The sequence below is a fragment of the Cheilinus undulatus genome, linkage group 14 (assembly GCF_018320785.1).
Source record: "Cheilinus undulatus linkage group 14, ASM1832078v1, whole genome shotgun sequence".
In the NCBI taxonomy this organism is placed as follows: Eukaryota; Metazoa; Chordata; class Actinopteri; order Labriformes; family Labridae; genus Cheilinus; species Cheilinus undulatus.
In genome coordinates, this window is record NC_054878.1 from 38,602,056 (window position 1) to 38,624,242 (window position 22,187).

General features: G+C 37.5%; 1 protein-coding gene across 1 annotated transcript; it reads left to right on the top strand.

Moving 5' to 3' along the window:
- The first annotated feature begins 799 nt into the window (after positions 1-799).
- tmem214 (transmembrane protein 214) lies at positions 800-22,061 on the top strand. Its single transcript, XM_041805274.1, has 17 exons — positions 800-1,058; positions 10,630-10,823; positions 11,289-11,439; positions 11,597-11,731; positions 12,835-12,917; positions 13,097-13,202; positions 15,696-15,777; positions 16,268-16,369; positions 16,911-17,052; positions 17,645-17,736; positions 17,885-17,933; positions 18,074-18,181; positions 18,469-18,586; positions 18,727-18,823; positions 19,354-19,522; positions 19,714-19,865; positions 20,787-22,061. Exons 1-17 carry the CDS (start codon positions 908-910, stop codon positions 20,911-20,913), a joined length of 2,058 nt encoding a protein of 685 aa, XP_041661208.1. The 5' UTR covers positions 800-907; the 3' UTR covers positions 20,914-22,061.
- The last annotated feature ends 126 nt before the right edge of the window (positions 22,062-22,187 follow it).

Consider the following 22,187-nt stretch of genomic DNA (forward strand, 5'->3'; position numbering starts at 1 on the left):
CCAAAAACATGCCCAATGGGTAAATTAGTGAGTCTAAAATGCCCCTAGGTGTAAATGTTAGAGTTCCTGATTGTTTGTCTCTGTATGTCAACCCTGTGATTGGCGACCAGTTGAAGGTGTACAGAATAAAAGCTGGCACCAGCTCCCATTACCTTTAACAGGATTAGCGGTGTCAAAAATGGATGGATGACAAACATGTATGCCTGAATACAAGCATGGACTTTTACCGTTAACATTTGTCAACTTAATGCTTGTCAAGGATTTTTTTTTTCTATCTGTAAACTAGTTGTTTTAATAACTTCAAGATGAAGGTCAGATTTGAGCAACATGAAATTATCTGGCAACCAATTACTTTAATAAATGTACACATTTTTATTTGCATTCTGTGAAAGGCCAAAGTAGTTAAAATTGCAAGTAAATTGAAAAATGAACTGACTATTCCATTTGGCAATAACATTTATATAGGAAATATTTATTTGATTCCTGATTTCATTCTCTACTTCTATCTTTTTAAATTTTGAATCATCCTTTGAATTTCACTCTAAACTCTGAATTCAAATCATATTATTTTAGATTTGTCTCTAATCCTCTTCCGTACATTTTTAACAGTGAAAGCAGATATTTAAACACTCGGGGTTGGTTGAGGTAAACTATTTCCTTGATAAACACAGACTTGTATTAACATGTCTCAAGTTCAGCATGAGATTTGAAACCATAGGTATGAAACTAACGGTTCAAACGCATCACCGTGACGTCATGCCGACAAAGAGACGTGGCACGCGGACGGGTAAATCATCAGAGCCGTTGGTGGTGAGCGAGCCGTTGCTCAGTTTCATTCAGCAGGGAGGAAGTAGCCAGGAAGTCAAGGCACCCCGAACCTAATTGAACCCCCTTCTGGACCGGACAAATGGCTTCAAATAATGGCTCAGTCGGCAAATGGGAAGTCGTAAAGAAAGGGAAGAAAAGCAACAACTCAGGGGGAGGCAAGAGCGCGACTGACAAGAAAACTGGCAGCGGGGGAAGGAAAGCCCTGGGCGAATCTAACCAGCCATCCAGGCGTAAGTGAACATGGCCCGTTGTGGACCGCTGTTAGCTGCTCTGTGACCCATTTACCTACCTAGAAAAGTTTACATTGAAGGGAAAGAATAAGGCTCCCTGTACTGCCGTTTCCCCGTCCTTAAACGCTTAAATTTCGGTGTCTTTCACAGAACTGAAAATGAAAACTGCTCAACGCTGCCATCTGACTTGACAAGCTAGCATTCGTAGCATAGCAGCGCGCACGAGCCTTACTTCCTACGACATTTTTTTATGTCCTGTTGGGCATTTTGCGTTGTTTATGTGCGTCGCTTTGTTACATATCCTGCGCTGACATTTGGATTTTAAAATGTTATTTCAACGTCCATTCTGGGCTTCATACAGTTAGGATGAAATGGGGCTAAAATGTGGCTAGCTTGCTAGCAGCTTTTGAAGCAGTGTGTCAACACAAGCAACGTCATCACTGAGGAGCTGTTACTCTGAAGCGTGAGTAAACAGCTCTGTGACCTATTTGTACATTTTTCTTTAAAAATACCTGAATGATACATTATTTAGGTACACAATGATAGCTACCATTTCTAAAGGCACAGCTGTCATTGTTGGGAAAGATAATTTGTTGAAATGATCACAAAACTTTCCCTTTTTCTCTCCACATGATATCCTCTCCTCTCTCTACACAGTATAGATTTAAAAGGCTGGTTGCTTTTGTATTTCTATTTTTTTTTTACAAAAAATGTAAAGGAAGTACTAAACAAACATTTAATAAAAGAACCGAATACATCGTGGTTCAATAGTCATCCTCTGACACTATAAATTCCTCAGAATTTCTCCATTAAATACTAAAAACATGGCATAAATCAGTCACACTGTTGCTCAAGATAAGATGTGCCTTCATAATGATACAGAATGCTTTTTTGCTCCGATAATAGTTACTGCTCTGGAGATAACCCAAGAGACCAATGCAACGGCATTTTTTCTCTGGTTATACTACAGTATTTTCTGTTAAAGTAAAATGAAAAGTTTTGTTCTATTAAACACAGCATTATCCTAACTTCCCAACAAGTGTCAGCCTGGTCTTTTGTATGCAGAACGTGTAAAAAACAATTTTATTTTCATTCTGAAATGACAGGAAATGTATGTTTCAGTTTCGGAAGAGCTCAGAAATCATCATAGCTTCCACATGGCTTGTAGTGCTTTATATAATAACCTTTTTCCCACCCCTGAACTGTCCCAAGAAACTGTTTGAACCGACACAGAATGGATCTAAATTGTCCCCCCATAAGTTGTATGTTTCATGTATAACCTCACTGAATTATTTGCCTTTGGTCTGCACTGGTAGCACATTAAAATTTAAAATGGGAAATAGAAAACCAACTCTGACTGATAAAAAAAACAAAAAAACAAAAAAAACATCAAAACACGATGTGGCAATTGCAGTTATATATCATATTATGATTACGATATAATACGTAAATGGTATCATGAGTCTGATTTCTTGGTTATCAAGGAAAATGCAGGGAATAGTGATAGTTTTGAAGTGTGTATTTTCTCAGCTCCAGAAATACAAACATTAATTATTATAAAAAATACAAAACCTAAAGGTTTTACAGTACTGCTTTCAAAATAACTTAATATTTAAAATACAAGTATAAAAGTAAATGCATTGGCACTATTGCACACTTAAAGGCACTTTTGTAAACCTTTTACATACTACTTAATACATACGTAAATTTTAGCTTTTTATATAATTATGTAACTACACAGCCTGGCATCACAATAGTGATTAGACTGATTGTGCAGCTGTACAATGTTATAGTGCCAGGCCAGCCCCATGACCAGGATGACAGTAATATTAAAGAGGATTGGTCATTCCATCAATTAGCCTACCGTTCTGTCGGTTTGACTGAGATTTTGTCATCAAATTTTTATATCAGTTCCTTTCTGCACATTATACAATATTGGATTTTTGCAGATATCTGATATACCAGTATTTGCAAATTCAGGCCTAAAACTTCCATTTTAAAACACACTTTTAAGAAGAAAGATAAAGACTTCAGCTGATTGTCTGTTGGTTCTGCCTAAACTTCCACAAACTTATTGATACATATGGCTAATATTTACAGCCCATACAGACTAATATTTACAGCTCATACAGGCAGATATTTACAGACAGATTATCGGTTTTAAATATCAGGAAAGTGCATCTGCTTAATTGACCAAATGTATCGGGTAGGAATTAGAATAATTGATCAATTTTCATTTATTAGGGTGATCTTAGGATTGCAAGTGGAATTTGAAGCAACTAACAAACTTCTCAAGTTTTGCATATACATAAGTAAATGCATATAAACATACATGGACATGCATAAACAATCTCCTTTGTCCCAGTTTTGTCCCTGGAAAAACTAATGTTCATCCAAAGTATACTTTGCATTGTCTACAGAACAAGGGGGCATCCGTAGTACTTGAACAATGGTAGCTTGGCATGTTCTCCACCAGTCTTTTGGCAACGCTGTGGTACTGTTGGCACAGAAATACAAGCAGATTAGCTTTGTTTGATGGATAACCAGATAATTGAAAAATATGTGCTGTTACTGAGTTCAAATTCTACAGACACTCGAATCAAAAGTCTTCTATGCATGCAGAGAAGCTTTGTAAGGAAGATTTGTAATGGTCTTGATGTTTACCAGAAATATAAGTGTGATATATGTATTGTTTATTTAAAACTTTTAATTTACTGCTGAAAATGGCCTCCAACAAAGCAGTTTTACTCCTTTTCTTCTTAAAGTTTCTTAAAACTGTAGCCCAGATGATTTCAATATAAAGCGTTTAAAACGCATTAATACACACTTTTAAGTTTTTGTGTGGTGTTGGAATTCCTGAGGTTGGGACAGAGTGACCCTGAAAGTATAGGTGAGGTGGACAAACCCTGATGAGACTTAGAAACAGGATTGATGATAAGATTACCTTCACCCTATTTTAAGTTCTGCACTGTTGCATTAGCTGGCATAGAGTTGGAATACACAAGGACTTAATCTTGCCCAACAACAATTTGATCTTTACCTTTTAGATCAAAATAAAACAACAAATGCACACAGTCCTGTCACAGAGTAGGCATATGAAGACAGCAGGGCTGCTATAACAGTAGGAAACAGTGAAACCATCCTCTGGTACTTCAACTACACAGCTCCTGAAAGCCCCTGGCTTAAAGTGTGCCAATCAATTTATTACTACCACCATCAAAGTCCATTATGAACTAACAAGATAAGGCCCAGATGCTTGTCATTGTTTATTATTTGAGTTGGAAATTCTGTTTTGAAGAGTAGTTTAGGTTAGTAGAGTAGTTGAATAATGAAATCTTTCTTTGTAAATTAAAAACCATGAAGAAAAATCTGCAACTGATGGTAGTGATTTTAAATGAAAAAAAAAAAAAACTAGAAATCCTCAGTGGCCTCAATAACTTTGGCTGTTTACAGTACGATAATACCTTATCACCTCAGCCCAGCAGAACATAATTACAGACCAATGATGGATAGCTATGTTTTTTTTTCTATTCAGCATACTTGACATTCAGGGGACGAGGCAGAAAGTAACCTCAAATAGTGAGCTTTCTCCTCTCCAAGAGTATTGCTAAGACCAAAAAACAGACAGACAGAGAGAATAGATTAGGTCACACTCTGTCTCTGTTGTTTGTTTGTGCACCATTTTTATCAGCAAACCAGCCTGACCAAAGTCTCTCTGCCAGATCACACTGACCATGACTAAGAAAGGTGGTGTAGGTTTCATTAAGAATATATACTCATGTCTTTATGGTGTATAAACCCTCAGTTTTAACACAGGTTAAGGAGGTTTCATTATTTTATCTGAAAATCACTTCACCTTTAACATGCTCAACAAATAGGCTACTTTGATTAAAATTTCAGCCACAGTTACAAGTAATGTATTTGACAAGCCTTTGTGTTAAATCTCAGTTTATTTCAGTCCACTGAAAGGCTTCAAGCACTTGAATCACAAGACTCTAACTGTCAAGTTTTTTTCGAGTTTTAAATAATCTGCAAGCCATAAGTTCAGCTTCACAACTTCATCAGGCACAGAGGTAAAAACTTAACATATATTCTTTGCCTCACTGCGTTGAGCGTACATTCCCTGACTGTGAGGGGGGTCAGATTTTAAACAGCTGATATAACACTGTCCACTGGCCATGTTTCATGTTACACGTCTGGACATGTTATAGGATATTTGTCAAGTCCAAGAAGTTATTTAAATGTCACAAACTTTGGGGGTGCCTACATTTAAAAAGGGTGAAGGGTCAGATGCCATCAACTCTACATCAACTTTTATTAATCCCGTATATTATAATCAAATTAATCAGTTAAAATCACTTTAGATTATCTACTTTGTAAAAAAATGTATAGTCAGACCTTTGTGGTTACTTACACTTCAATAATATTCAAAAACATGTTACAGGCAGCACAATTCAGTATGTTGGTGCTACATATTAGTGCTATATTAATTTGACTAAACATTTACTACACCCTGTCCACTATGCATGTCTAAAGGTTCTCCTGCTTATCAACTAAATGACTAGTTTGTACCACTGAGGCTGAGCTGTCAGTTTAAGGAACAAAAAGAGGGAAGGTCTTATATTTAGAAACTTTAAGTTGTGAGAGAACATTTACCATACTTTCTGGGCCCACTTTCTATTAAATTAAGTCCTTGGACCTTTTCCTCCCTCTCAATCTGCTTCTCCATAAGGGCAGGGCAATATGGACCTAAAATCATATCTCAGTAGTTTTGTTATCACCTCTTTAATTTAATGATTAAAATGTTTGCCTCCATTTTAAAATACAGCCATTCAAAGTCAGAGATAAGACAGAGGAAGAGATTGAAATCATTGTTGCACAGTGAGGAGGCAAATAGAGGAAGCTTGCATTGACAGTGATGTTTGTTTACTTCACATTTGGAGTCATGCATGTCAACCTACCCTAGTCGTCGCTTACCAAAAACTTGACTAGAAATGATAACAGAGGATTAAATACACATGAAACATAAGCTCTGATTAAACTGGATCTCAGTCCAAATAAAACCATTAATAACACCCTACTTTTAACAGAGACATGTACCTGATTTGTGCTGCACAAGACAAGAGTGTGTCATCCACTGCTGCCAGTGTCTGTTTTGTGAATGAGTTAATACATAACAGATATTGGTATCCTTTTGTGAATTGACCAGCTTCTTCTGCTGCTTAGATTAGACTGATGGGACAGCTCTGCACATGTCTAAATGCTTTTATTCACACATCATAACATGATTACTTTATAATGGGGCCATGTAAACAGTGAAGTTTGAATCCCCAATCAGAATGGTTTAATTGGATTGAAAAAATTGATTGGTTGTTGCCTCTGCAGTATAAGCACAGAACATGTGAGCACACTTGAAAGCATAGGCATGTGCCAACTGTCTTGTGTTGCTGAGAAGTGCCTCAAAGTGCTTCCCCCTGTGTCTATATGTGAAGCATCCTGTCAGCTTTTCCTCTCCTGGTGTGAAAATCCATTTGAGTCCTCCCCACCCTGTAAGGGGGTTGGCATGAGTGCTAAACATTTACCCAGTTCACACTTTACCAGCCCAAGACCCAATGCACAAAGCTGATTTTTGCCAATATTTGTTAGGTTGAGATGTCGAAATTTAATTCAGCTTATACTGATACTAATACTGATATACAGTACTGTGGAGAAGTCTTAGACCATCACTAGAGTCTTTTTGTTTATACAGAGTGTACTGATGATCTACTTCATACTCAACGGTTACATGGTATACATAGGTACAAAAAAATTGGGAAAAAAGGCGTCAAAAAGCAAAAGTCAGCACTGAATCTGGCTTTTCTTTTACTTAACTTGACTCTTGTTATAGGGACAGTCTTTTATATTTCTCAAGTAATATTTTGTTATGCTACGCTTGGCTTCTATATTATACCTGCACTTTACAAAGGTCATATTTACTTTTATTCTTTTATTTCTGTCTCTGTACAGATGATCCCAAAGTATCAACTGAACTCTTGTGTTTTTTATCAGCTCTTTTTCTCTACAGAGATTATTTCACTTGTGAATTTTACTGCTATTATAGATGCATAATCTATCAGAATAGTTAGCAAATAAAAGCATGTATCCCAGAGAAACCTCTGTGAACCACCCACCACTATTTTGCTCTTGCTTTTTGCCTTTATACCTCTTCTCCATGCTCACTTCGTGAACTATCTCTGACTTTGGAAGGCACTCCTCTCTTTGTCTTGTGATGTTTGACATTTAAATGGATGGGTGGCAATTGTACAACTGGTTTTTCAGATTAACGTTTCTCTTCACAAAGTGATGTCTAAATTCTCGGAAACTGTCTCAGCAATTGCAGTTATGATTGAAGCAGTAGTAGTATATCTGACAAACATTTTCTTCATTAGGAAAGAATGTAGTAAACAATGACAATGCCAAATGCTCTCAACAGGTCCTATTGTTATTTTAATAGAGTTCTTGAGGTAGAGAGATTAATTTGGTGCAATGCCTGCATCTGGAATTATCTTTTTGATTAATAAGAATGAAGCAGTGCAGGACCTGTGGATTAAAAGTAATGGGAGTTCTGCTGTTTCCCTATGAAAAATAAATCCACAGAGATAAGAATCAGTTTCACTATGGGCAAAAGAGACTGAGTTTGCTTTTCTGCTGCTGTGCTTTTATTCCAGTATACAGAAACAATGAATAATCTAAGATGTGAACTGTTTTAGCCATAGAGCTCTGAAGTTCTGAAAACTGAAGTTGTGATGAAACACATCCTTCCTTTCGTCACAGCCGTGTGTTGCGACGAAACACACACAGACCAGATATAGATTTGGATTTGTCAGCAACTTGTACAGCTGAATGATCAGTGAACAACTGGTGACCTCTGTCATGACTGACTCAGGTTTGAGGGTTGGTCTGACTGGGATTTTTGACTGGACTTGTAGTCAAATGCTGTAAATATCCTAAGTGCAAGATGGAGGACAAATTCCTCATGATGTAGCAAACTCTTAAATAACATAATTATCGTTAGGTTATCGTTAGTAATGATTTTTACTCTTTTTCAAATTATGACTTAGCAAGGATATTTCAAAACATCAAGGTAAAGTTTACATTTTATACTGGTGGATATCTGCAGATTTCATACCAGTGGGCCAGTTATGATAAAAATATATGATTTTCGAGTTTGTCACCTCTGCAATAGACATTCGCACTGAAGTTTTTATATCAATCCAACAAAATTCTTCCTGTCCCCCCAAATACGCACTAAAAGGCCTGAAGGATAATGGCAAAAAGTGAAACTGTGACCTCTATTCTTTCTGCAATAGATATTGCAATAGGAAAAATACAAGATTATATTTAAAAAGACATTAAGTGAATTTGAATTTGCTTCAATATGGGCAATTAACTTGTAAAGCTTACAATCATAATCTAATTTGTATGGACTATAAATCTATTTAGGGCTGCAATATATGCAGAGAAAAATATGATGATGATGATGATGATGATGATTAATTGTGATGCTCTAATTGTGATTTTAAAAAACTGAGCAGCCATACTCACTAGAGAATCAAAAAACAAAAAAAATGCAGGGTCTGAAAATATAACCTACGAAATACCTATTCCTGATGTATGAGCAAAGTTACCAGGACACTTACAGCTTTGTGGGGAAGTTGCTAGTTTAAATAAGGAACTTTTTTTTTTTCTTTTTTTTTTTTTTTTCTGTTGGAATGGAAGTCTGAGAAAAGGGACCAAGAATTAGGAAGTTAGGCCATAAAGTACTGATGAATTGACAAGTTGTTGGTTGTTTTGTTTCCAAAAAAACACAAGTTTACGAGTGTTGCCAGTCTTGTAATATTACCATTTGTCATCCTGAAAGTAAAATAATAACTTTTGTAGGAAAGGGGGCTGTCAAAATGCAGATCAGGCTTCTTTTGGAGAGATTCGATTAAAGTTTGAAGGCCTAAGATTTCTGGTCCTGGTTTTAGTATTTCTAAAGACATAACGTAAATAATAATAAGTCGCTTTTCCTGCTGTTTAAGGCTCCACAATTTTGGCCAAAATGATAATCACAATTTCTTTTTTATCAACACTGAGATCGTAATTATTATTCCCAATTATTTTAAATTATGTTTTTGGGACATGTTTGTATCGTTCAAGGTTTATTTTAAAAACATTTTGAATGCACGATATTATTGTCATGAAATCAGCATTAGCAGATATTAGCTTAAAAATTGAATTACGGGGTGCAGGTGGCCTTGTGGTTTAAGGCGTGCCCCATGTATGCGGACGGCCTAGGTTCAAATCTGGCCTGAGGCCTTTTACCGCATGTCTCTCCCCTACTCTCGCTCTATCCACTGTCCTCCACTATCAAATAAATGTGTATCAATAAAAATGCCCAAATTAATTTGGGGGGGAAAAAAGAAACAAATTATTGGTATCCGACAGATATGAAAATTTCTGCAGATATTTACAACCAATATTTTGTTAATATTTGCCCTACAAACAAATCTGTAAGTATTTTAAAAATCACCTGCTTCCACTGAAGTTTTTTCTTTTTTCATCATTATTCTTTACACTTTAAGTTTGTTTTAAGGACTGAAATGTGTTAATTTGTTCATCGTCTAATTCTAAATTGTGTGTTTCAAGGACTGAAGATGTAGATCTAAACTAAAATGTTTTTATCGGCTATAGTTATTTTGTGAATATCAGCAGCCTATATCTGATATCTGCAAAAATTCAATAAAATCCTTGAAAAACATATATCCTGCTATTCATCTTTGACAGAGACAAAACCTTTTTGGTCAACATCTGCACCTAACAATTGGCAAAATATAATACAGTAGCATCTCGCTAAATAAACATGTTCTTCCATGATTACACAGTTTCCATATTCAAGCAAAAATATTAAGAATTGAAGGTCAAAAAAGGTCATATGGCTGCTTGGTACACACTTTAAATGTAAATCATGTTTCTTTGATTGTAGAAAGGCTAAAATTGTGATCATGATTTGAATTAGATTAACTGTGCAGTGTTGTTGCTGTAGTTGACTTTTCTTTCTTGCCTGTTATCTAACAGCCACTTTCATATTGTATAAGCATTTGGCTGATTGCTGGTGCAGATTCCCACCTTGTCCGGACATCTAGTCTAGACTTATTAGGCTTCAAGGCTTAAAATTGTTCAAGCTCTCATACAAACTGAGTTGAAGTGGACGTAGTTTGTTTACAGATAGGGACTTAACAAACAGAGGAGAATACTTTGAATTCTGCTGGTGCTTAGCTCTGCTCCTTTGTGAACCGTAATGAGTGTTGCATGAATATTTTCTGGGAAAATAAAAAAAAATCCATTACGCAAGTCAAAGAGGGAGGCTGGAAGCTATGAGCATGATGGGAGGGAGCAGCCTGGGAGGGGAATGTCATGGTTTCATGTATAATTTGATTTAGAGGACAGTGGGGGAAAAGTGGTTCAGAAGACCAGATGAGTTCAAAAAGTGTCAGACTCATCTGAGTGGAGCAGCGTAATTAAACCTAGTTACCTTTTTTTCCTGCAGCACCTTTGAAGATGTCAGAGACGCTCTATGATGGCTTTGAGAAGATGGGAAAGAAACAGAACAAGGAGCAGGTTCCACCACCAGCAGAGCCAGAAAACAAGAAGCAATCAACGAGTAAACCATCAAAGAAATCAAACTCCAGCAATACAGTCACCCCCACAGCTCACAGGACCCTGGAGGATGCTTTCAAAGCTGTGAGTAATGAGCAAACCTCTCATATCAGGCCTTTTTTAAACCTCTTACTCATTGAGAAACTTAGATATTGAAAGTTGTGAATACTCTTGTGGCTCTTATCTCAAAATTAAACAAAGCTGAAGTCCCTTTTGTATTTTAATGAGAAACACTATTAGACTATTTTGAAATCTTTGTGTGTGCTAAAACATTGTTTGCTGCTAAAGTTCAGATAAAAACCTGGGGTTAATGTTGAAGAGCTTTTAAAATGTGTTAATTTTTTTTTGTCACTTAAGTGATAAAAATAAATTTATCGTGCTCTGAGAAATCAGTCAAAGCTGTAAAAATCATCACATAAACACAGATACAGCGCTGCATTGTGGCATCTTCAAAACAAACTATCACATGTTGTAACCCAGTTTCATATTCCTACAATGGACTTGTTGTTTCTTCTAATTCAGCCTTAATGTTTTCTCGTCCTTTTTCAGTTGGATATTGCAGACCTGAAGCAGCAGTTGGCTCGGAGTCAAACCCTGTTCCCAGAAAACCCATCAGTGTGGGTCAAAGATCTGGCAGGATACCTCAACCTCAATCTGACTGCACCAGAGACGGAACCCACACTCAGCAGCTACGCTCATGGTCCGTCACACTCACACTTTATTTAGTTTTAAAGGCTCTATGACCCTTTCAGAACATATTCCTACCACACATTTATTTAGTCTGAGATTCTTATGAAAAAAGGGCTTTATTTAAACTGAAGACACCTCTACATTTGTTTTTATCTTTCTGTCCCCAGACTACCCATACTGCCTTACAGGAAAAGAGCTGAAGGGTGTAATCAAAGGCCTCATTGGACGCTGCAGTGATATCCTGCCAGATTTCTTTGACCACTGTGTTTATACTATGCTCAGGGAACTGGACAGACAGTCAGGTAGGTGTTGGATGTTTAAAATTATAATCAAATACCACAACATCACCAAGTGTTATCGGTCTAATCACAGAAGATTTTTGATGATTTAGGAAAAGCTTTGTAATAAACAGTGGCAGAGATACTCTGACATAGAAATCAAAATTTCTTCTAAAAAGATGAGACAAAGATAATATATTTATTTTTCAAACTGTTAAATTCAAACTGTTTTTTTTTAAATGCACAGTCTGAATTTAATGCTTGCAGTGTTTCCTAAAAAAACTGTTATGGGTGTCTCATCACCTTCTCTTCTAACAACACTCTTTAAGAGTTGTAAAGGGTGGGAAATTAGTACCTGCCACCAGCCAAATTTTGGTATTTTTAAGCAGTGTCTGGTGAATCTGCTTAACCTACCAGCCACTGGGGCAGGTAAATAAAAGTAACATAAAATAATGATTTGTGATGATGAACAATATAAATTAAGTCCTGTTTTATGGGTTTTTCAACCAACTTTATGACCATAACCAAGCAGACCAAGCAGAAGGTGGTAAAGTGGTTAAGGTGCGCCCCATGCACACGGACAGCCTGGGTTCGAATCCGGCCTGAGGCCCTTTACTGCACGTCTCTCCCCCGCTCTCGTCTCTGCTTCCTACTCTATCCACTATCCTCCTCTATCAAATAAAGGCACAAAAATGCCCAAAATAAACCTTAAAAAACAAACAAACAAAAAAACCCCATTCTATCAGCTGAGGATCTTTACTGACCACGGTTAACATAGTCAAGATGTATTTGTTAAAACGCAGCAGTTTTCAGCTAAAATAAAGCTGTTTACTGCTTGTTCCCTACTGATTTCAGTCACCAGTACAAACTTTGACCCCTGAGGTGGCACTACATTAAAAATTGGTATTATTCTGTGATAAATATTCTGTGTGGACCCGGGAACATTTGGCAGAATCATTCAGTTAACAAAGTGCGCCACTGCATCTACAAATGTAGGACACCAAATAAGGCCTAAATAAGGGTTCAAAAATAACTTATCAATTCCCAGGGTCAAAGTTAAAGACCACACTAATTAAACCTTGAAAAATATCCAACAGCCTCTCATTTCTCTGTGTTTTTTTTTCCAGGAGAACCTCTGCATGGCTACAGAATTTGCATTCAGGCAATCCTACAGGACAAACCCAGAATAGCAACCCAAAACCTGCCAGAGGTGAGTGACTGTGTCCTTGAGTTGTGCATGACATGGACATTTAACTTCCTACTGCTGTCTGCTCTGAATTGTCATTGTAGATTCAGGTCTTTTGTCCAGTGACCTAGTCATCCATCTTTTGCAATAGTCTAGCAGTAATATGTCGTCAGCCCTTCCCTCCTCCTTTCCTCACCCTCTAGTATTTGGAGCTGCTGCGGTCAGTTCAGAATCGACCAGTAAAGTGTTTGACCATCATGTGGGCGCTTGGCCAGGCTGGATTCTACGACCTCAGCCAAGGACTTAGAGGTAATGGACTGTCAAACACTTGCACAAATACTTTCCACACATTCTTACACAACTAAAAAGCATTATACTCTTAAGATATCGCTACACGTTCTGTTTTGTAATAGTCGGAGTCTGTCTGTGCCCCCTTTACCTCACTTTCCCAACAATGTGTGAGGCAGAAATCCAGGGTTGGGGTTTAATGAAGCAGCAGTGCACATTTGAGCAGTAACACATTCACCAGCAGCCATCTGTGAGGTTAAACATATGCTACCTTCAAAAACTCAGCTGCCGCTCCTGGTCTTTGCCTGGTATTTGGTGAGGCTTTGAGGTGGGAGAGAGGTGGGTGTCAGTATGTAGGCATGGAAGCATAAATATTCTTGGAAGATTACATAACAACCTTTATCATCTAAACAAACACTATTGAGCTCCAGTAAACTCACCTAAAGCAAGAAGAAAATAAATGTAACTAATTTTAGGTTGTTTGCAAAGCCGCAAATACATAATAGCCAGCTTATTATGTTGTTTGTTTTTTAATCTGAATAAAGCCTCTTTAAATTGTGAGGGGAAGCCTTGCTCAGGAATCTCATTAAGAACTTAAAAAACAATCATGCGTTTCCTTTCTAAGCCCTAGACTATTATATTAGCAGTCTCCTTTATACATGGAGAGGGGTTAAGAATTAGATCAACTAGATGAGTGGTTTTTAAAACCTTTCTTTTATTACCAGAGGCAAACCTAAGGTTAAGCCAAAATCTCAAGGTACACCTTATTCACATCCATGCAAAATAGCCTCTTCAACACGTATTACAGTATTTTCAGTTATTGTATTATAGTAGTAACAATGTATTGTTACATGCTAAGCCCATGCTTTTAAATAGACACAAACTACTAGCCCTAACCTTAAGTGTGTATTAAAGACAGACAGACAGAAAGATACCCTTTTTCCACCAAGGCAGTTCCAGGGCTGATTTGGAGCTAGAGCCTGCTTTTTCTTTTGTTTTCAGTAGGCAGAGAACTGGCTTTGGGGGTTGACATTGATTTTTTAAACAACAATTGCACTTTGAATATTACAATATGAACAAAAAAGTGCCATATGTATGCATTAGGCTTGAAAATATATACTTACACTTAGGCTCCAGTGTGTTTACTAACATTCTTAAACGGTTGTTGTCTACCACTGAAAATAGCTGTAGGTCTTTGGGGATATATTCACTGATACATGTTGTGATCTGTTTAACCTTCTTGCTGTTGTGGGGAAGTGGGATTGTGAACGCTTCTTTAAAAGTCTTTTGGCCTGGCTGGATTCTACTCCTTGCATCTTTGCAAATCTTTTGAGGGTGACGATTTGCCAAGTGCCTCCCTATGTTACTCGTATTCCCCGACAAATGTGTCACCACAGTCTGGCAGTGTCTGCATTTAGTTTTTTTTTTTTTGTTTGTCCGTCACCTTTTCTGCTTTTTCATTTCTTGACACTGGTGAACCAAAATGTGCAAGGGCCGATGGTAACTGTAGTTCCTGCTTCCCTTCGCTTTGCTCCACAAAAAAGGCTACACTTTTTGCCATGAAGACATGTTGTTTAAACATCTATGGCGGTATTGAGACCAAGAAATTAACAATTTTGTTACATCTCTAGTGTTTTGTAGGTTCTAACAACTCATCTTGGTTCATCTTGGTTGTGTTTGTTGATCTGACTTGAACTGTTAGATGCTCTACTCAAAACTGCCCACACGATTACTGGTGGTTTTGCAATGTTGAGTCCATGTTAGGATTGAACGGCTGCGTTGGTTTAACATTGGCATTGGCCGATATCGGACCTGTTACAAATATTAGATACCAGCCAAATTGTGTTGAATAAAAACATTTTATTTATCAGTGTTTATCTTTTGTCTAAACATTTTTAATGCTGTATCTTGTATATCTAGCTGCTGTATTAAACACAATATTTTATATGGCAGAAAAAGTGACTCGTTGGACAAACTCTGATCCGTTTACATAGTCAAATGTGAGTGAAAATATTGATACAATATGAGGAGTGTTACACCGAAAAGTGATGACAAAAACATCCGTGTCTGATTTGGCTTGAGTATCAGCTAGATTTTTATTTAGATATCCGTAAGCTTTCAGAGAACTTGTAGAAATATGGACAAAATGAACCCTGAGTATGGGCAGAAGTCACCACTCATGCCTGTGTCTAATGCAGAGCCTAAATGAGCCTTCACATTGCAGACTTCCTCTATGCAACAGTCAAATATCTCAGGGATGATTTTATTTCTTAAACAACACAGAAGAAATGCCTGCAGTGCTCATCCATACTTAATGCTGTTTTAGTTTTTCCACCATCTTTTCTAATTTTGTTTCACTGTCTATCTTCAATTATTTAACCGTGCAAGTACACGTCATGTTTTTCTGCTGCAGTAGCTTTGGGCTTTTTAAAACTGAAAGCTGTGAAGGTCAGCATTTACTATCAGAACTACATGTCTCTATGAAGTCAATAACTTCTTTATTTGTGTTTGTAGTGTGGCTGGGTATCATGCTTCCTGTCCTGGGAGTCAAGTCCTTGTCTTCATATGCCATTGCATATCTTGAGAGACTTCTTCTGTAAGTGTCTTTGGGAGTTATGTGGAACATCCTATATTTTGTTTTATAAATTACAAATTTAGACTTAATTGAAGTGAGACTTTAATAGTTTCTCTCTTGAGTAAAATGTTGATGGAATCTCCTGAAACCTTGGTTAAAGTGGCATAGTAGTGTAGTAAGTTGGAATATATCAGGCTCTTAAAAACTGGATCTGCAACAGACATTTTGCCACAAATAACTCTTTGATAGCCTTCATAGATGTCAAGGAAAACAGCATATTCTTGAATGGAATGTGTTTGAACTAGCAGTTGTTGAACTTCTATGCTTGAAAATTGACTTAAGCTGTTCACTGACAATCAAAATAGTTGGCATTTAGTGTTTTTTTTAATCTGCTTGATTCATTTAACTCTGAAGTTTTCACCTTAACAAAAGGGACACTGTGTTCATTATGTTTGACAAAATACAACTCTTCTTCTTTTTTTTTTTTTTTAACTTTTTATTCTTTTTCCAGACTTCATGCAAACCTAACAAAGGGATTTGGCATCATGGGTCCTAAAGAGTTTTTTCCTTTACTGGATTTTGCCTTCATGCCCAAGAATGCCCTGTCATCAAGGTAAACACAATGTAGTTCAAACAATGGTTCCAGGTTGTTTCATTTGCCTGATTCATGCTGTATGTTTACATGTATAGGAAGTTAAAGCTTAATTAAAGATTAGGCAGTTTAGCTGGACTACTCTCCCTTTCCCTGTATTCATGCAAAGTGTAAGAACCAATTTATTAATTGGAGCATGTCTGCCTCTGCTAGGGTAGGTGGCAATCTGTGTCCTTTCAGCAAGTTACAACGGGCTTTCTTCCTGCAGACCAAGACAAAATGTACAGCTCTGTAGATATCATACATACTCTACACTTGACTTTGGTTTAAGTTAGCAGAGATGGATGGATTGTATGGATGCATTTAGTGTATATTCTGTTTACTTGTGGAACAAAAAAGATCAATGCTATAATAAAGGGTTATGGTTATATTCAAGGATCACTTTCTTGGAGAAAGAAGATACTAATCACCAAGAAAACTGTAAAAAGGTATCATGTTGCTATCAGAGAACCTGTTTTCTTTCTGCATGTCAAGTAACAAAACTGTTGTTGTTTGTTTTCAGTCTACAGGAACAGCTGAGGCGTCTGTACCCACGACTGAAGGTTCTCGCATTTGGAGCCAAACCTGAGAGCACATTACACACATACCTGCCGTCATTCCTGTCCAGAGCAACACCGCACTGTCCAGATGACATGAAGAGAGAGGTGAATGCATGCACCCACACTCTCTAGTAAATGTGTGGTAGAAGCTATCCCTGCAGCTACAAGTCTTAATGTACGGTGATGAAACTCATCACAGTCAAAAGAATACTACTGACAAACTTATAATAGTCATAATGTGAACTTCATCATGGTGATATATATAATTGCATAATAGCACAACAGTTTAACTTGGAAGGAGAGTACACTGTTAAAAATTATCCTTATATCTTTTTGCATGAAAGCACTTACTTGTTGGAGTGCACTAGCTACAAAAATGTCAGAGGGATGTCACAGATAAATGACATTATTTTGTCTACTTTTATCTACTACAATTGAGTTTTATTGTAAAAAAAAGTGTTTATAGAAAAGGTTACAGCAGTTATAAACAAGTCAGATATTGCTGTCTTCATTAGCTATTTAATATGGCTGTTAAAGATGTATTTGGAGAAGGATATGGTCTTTTAGTGGTTCCAGATAAAACTGGTTTGCTGTAACTTTGGAAATAAAAAAATAAATTTAAACAGATTGTAGCTTTAAAATGTGAAAGAAATAAGTCACATGTCTCACTTTCCTCCTCCATCTCATGTTTTTATAGTTGCTCAGCAGTATGACGGAGTGTTTGTGCGTGGATGTTCAGAGTCTTGGAGTGTGGAGGCAGCTCTATACCAAACATTTACCCCAGTCCAGGTGAGATATGTTTCTCTTTACATTTTAACTGTAGTTTTAGAAAGAAAATAGTTTATTCCTGTGTGTTTGATTATGTTGACTGTATATTTCTGGATTTATGTTAATAATAGAAGGGCTGACTGTTCGTTTTTGCTCTTTTCCTTTCTAGTCTGCTGTTGAACCATTTATTGAAATCCTGGAATATCCTGCCACCAAAGGTATATCTCCTGCTAGAGTCAGAGGGAGTTTCAGATTTTAGAACATAGAATAGAATGTGCTTCTTCAGGAAAAGTTTTGTCTCACTTATGGTATTTTGGATCATCTTTTGTATAATATTGTTTTTAAATTTTACGTTTAGCTCCGGAAGAACCTTGAAGAAACAATCCAGTCTTTCAGAGTGACCAACGAGGAGATGAAGGACACTGTTGAATCTCAGGAACTTCAGGAGTGCAATAACCTGTGCCAGGTAATGCAAACACTTAAAGCCAAAGTTATGGCTGTTACAATACTAGAATTTTAGATCTCAATTTAATCTAGGTAAAAAATTAAAGATAGCAATACTTACTTTGATACCATGGCAACAAGAACAGATGTCTTAAGCATCTGTTATGCCTTGTTTTTGAATCCATAAAAAATGTACATTAAATAACACCATTTCATGATTTAGAGCAAATCTGCCTCAAATTGTCATTCATGAAAACAGTATTCTGCCCCTGTAAAACTTTTGCTCTGTATTTGCTCCTCTGTCTTCAGAATCTGCAGGTAAAGATGCGTGGTCGTGGGTTCCCCTGGTCCAAACTGCTCATGGTTCTGCTTGTGTTTGTTGCTGGTTTCATTGCTCATGACATCAGATCCCAGGGTTCCTTTGCAGGTCTGTCCTTGTCCTGCTTTTCCCCTATCATTCACGAGCTTTTGTTTTTAAATGTCCTACTAGCACTGCTGTTTTTTTTTTTGTTTTTTTTTTGTTTTGTTGTTTTTTTTCTCTTGTAAAACTTGAATGTGTATTTTCAGATTCTACGACAGCTAGGCATCTGCAAAACTCAGGGATCACAGCTGTATCACAGCAGGCCTGGGGAAAAATAACTGTTTACTCCAAACAGGGCTTCAGGTACGGCCTTAAACACTCAATTTACCTTTAACACGTGCGTGTGACACTTTTACTAATAGTTAGTGGCTCTTCGTCTGATAAATTCATTGATCAACTGTCCATCATGTCCCAGATATTGATAGGATTGGTCTGTTGTTTGTCTTTGGACATTATCTCTGATAACTTTTGTAAACTTAGTTGACAGTTAAATCAGAACAGAAAAAAAAATAGATCTGAGGAGCACTGATAGTCTAGTGGCTGTCAGTGCGCCTCATGTACAGAGGCTGGTGTCCTCACAGTGGGCGAGCCTAGTTCAAATCCTTCTGGCTCCTTTCCCGTACGTCATTGCCTACCCTCTCTTTCCTCAGCTTCAGACTCCATCCACTGTCTTATCTAAATAAAGGCATTAAAGTACAAAAACTACAGATGTCTGATATCTGCAGGCAAGCCTGCGTCCTTGTGACTAAAATGCCATAACAGATATGTTGTATTTGAAGGACTGTTTGCTTCAATTAAACCTTTGAATTGTGTTTTTCCTTCATCCTCTGCAGCTGGTTGGAGACAAACACCCCTTATTATTACTCTGAGTGTGTGCGGGTTTTGGGGCCACTAATGGAGCAAGGTTTTGAGAAGGCAAAAACAGCAGCAATCTTCATCTCTGAAAACACAACACAGTTTATTCTCTGGGTCAAAGAAAAGACGCCGCTTGCAATAGAATGGGTAAGACAATACATAATACTTTTATCTCATACTAATAACAACCTGTCTTTTAATTTTAATCAGAAGAATTAAAGATGGTCTCTTTAGTCAACAAGATTAATCTAAAGAGATCATTATCTGCTCATGTTTTATGTCTGCCTTTCCTTTTTCCTTTTATAATTTCCTTCTTTCATCTGTGTACCTTCAACTAGGTAAACACAAACACCCCAGACAGTGTGTTCCAGGTGATAGCGTATATAAGGGAGCTCCTCCTCTTCCTCCATCAGAACTACATCCTGCCAGCACTGGCATACATATCTGAACTACTACAAAGGGCATGGACCAACCTACAGGACTCTTGCAAGTCAGTACTCTGAAGCGTCTTTCTTCTGGTGACTTTGGACTGGAGAGGATATTCACAGAATTTCTTTTCTATTTTGACATTTTATTTAACTTAGGGTGCTTTCACACTAGGGGCCCTGTCCCGGATCTGTGCACTTGAGCCCAAAGTCCGGTTCGTTTTGGTAGTGTGAATGCAAATGAACTGCGCCCGGGCATCGGGTCAGGGCCCACTTGGGGAGGTGGTCTTGAGCACGATTCAAGTGGACTCTGGCTTGGTTCAGATGAGATGTGAATGCAACCGCGCTCAGATACGGGACAGAGCGCCGTATCAGCTTTATGACGTCAAAGTAAAAAACTACACTTTTTTCAACAGCGCGGCAGTTTGTTCACATTTTTCCTCAATAAAGGCCTCTGGCACTTATATATTTGGGGTTGCAGGCTGAAAGGTTTAAGAAACTCTGGTTTGATATACATTTTGCGTCTTAAATGGATTACTGTCTACTTTTAATGTCAATTTCTTAGCCTAAAAAGTTGGCCAAATCCTATATACCAGTGTGGCCAGTATACCAGAATAAAATGCAGAGACATGGGCTCTCATGGCTGCACCATCAGTATATTCCAAATTGTGGTACAGCCTTGCTTGCTTGGAAATTTTTCACAAAGTTTCAGGGAGTCTTTCACAGCAATTACCAGCATATGAGCTAGAACTGATTAAGGGCCCTTTTTGATTTAATTTTGTTGTGAGCAGGACATCATGTGGGTGACAAAATAAGGATAAAACTTTTTTCTTTCAACCTCATTTGAGAAAACGTGTTATATTTTTGTTATTGGTTAGAGGCTTGAATTTTAAGTGATTAACGCAACCTGTGCAATGACCCCTGCATTGACTTTTGTTGAGAATAAGAAAAACTCAAAAACATGCTCTTCTGTTTATTTCTTGCAGCGGTGAGGTATCGCTATCGTGTCTGCAGGAGCATGCCATATCCTTTACCAACTCAACGTGGCAGCTGCTCCAACATACGACGTCGGCCATCAAGACGTGGGCTCAGGAGCTGCTTACACGAGCATGATAACATCAGAGACACTTGACTGATACACGCATACAAGAAACACACATGTGAAGTAATATACAGAAACACACACTGCCCCAATCTGAGGTGGCCTTTCAGAGCGTTGGCTCCCCTCTCAGCTGTGATTGGACACTGTGGGGTCAGACAAGCAAACGGCCGCTCAAAAAGGACCCTTCTATCTCTCGTTTTGGCTAAAATTTTTAAATCAGTTTGCTGTTGTATAGATATTTTTTTCTACCAATCCTTTTTGTCACTGCTGGATGCAGAGGTCGTTTTTCTCTCTCTATCCCTGAGCTTTCTACTGCAAATGTCAGCTGTTGCTTTAACCTTTTGGGTTAAACAAACTGTGTAATTTATAGAAAATGTAGGTTTGTAGATGATTTATAAACCGTTTTTATTTAAAGCTATAAAAAAGTGTTATCTGAAAACTTGGTTAAGGGCAGGGAAAAGACCAAAAAACATATTCCAGACTTCTTAAAGCCAATAAAGACCTCATCAGCTAAAGTCAGACTCATCTACCAATCTTTGTCCAACTCATTGTGAAGTCAGCTGCAGTGTTGTTGTGTGCATTAAAGCCTCAAATCTCACAATGCAAGGCCTTGTAGAGGGAAGCTTGTGGGATTAGGATTAGATCTGTTGATGGTTTGACTTCAAAGAAATGGAGTGGGCAGCATCGCCCAAAACATGACACAAGGAGCTGCAAACGAATAAAAAAACTTCCACGAAAAGAAGATGAAGAAATCTACCTTCTGTCTTGTCTATTGTGCACATTTTATCATCTTTGCTGTTCATGCTATGTCTGCTGTCTCTCCTGCTTTTTCATTTGCCATCAGAATCTCAACACCAGAGCTAAAAGCAGCACTACGGTTGTGTACTCATACTTGAAAACTAATGATATTCTTTGGGTGTTTGTGTGTGTGTGCCTGTACGGGGACATGATAATTCTCAATAATGGGATTATGATCAGTGCGTGCCAACGTCCCCTTGTAATGTGGAAATAAATAAGAATACACCCTCTTCTGGTCTAGACAAACCTTTGAGACCAGTGATTCATGAACCCCTCTAGAGCAAGATATATGAATGGATATGGCAATGACTTATGTCTTACTTTGTAATGTAAATGATTTATAATAAAAAATTCAACCCAGTCACTGTTTGTACATGGTTATGTTTCTATAAAAGTCAGGAAAATGGTTTAGGTAACAACCTCAACACATGAGAACAACATGCCTCCAAAGAAACTGTACCAATCTCATACATACATTTTTATTCCA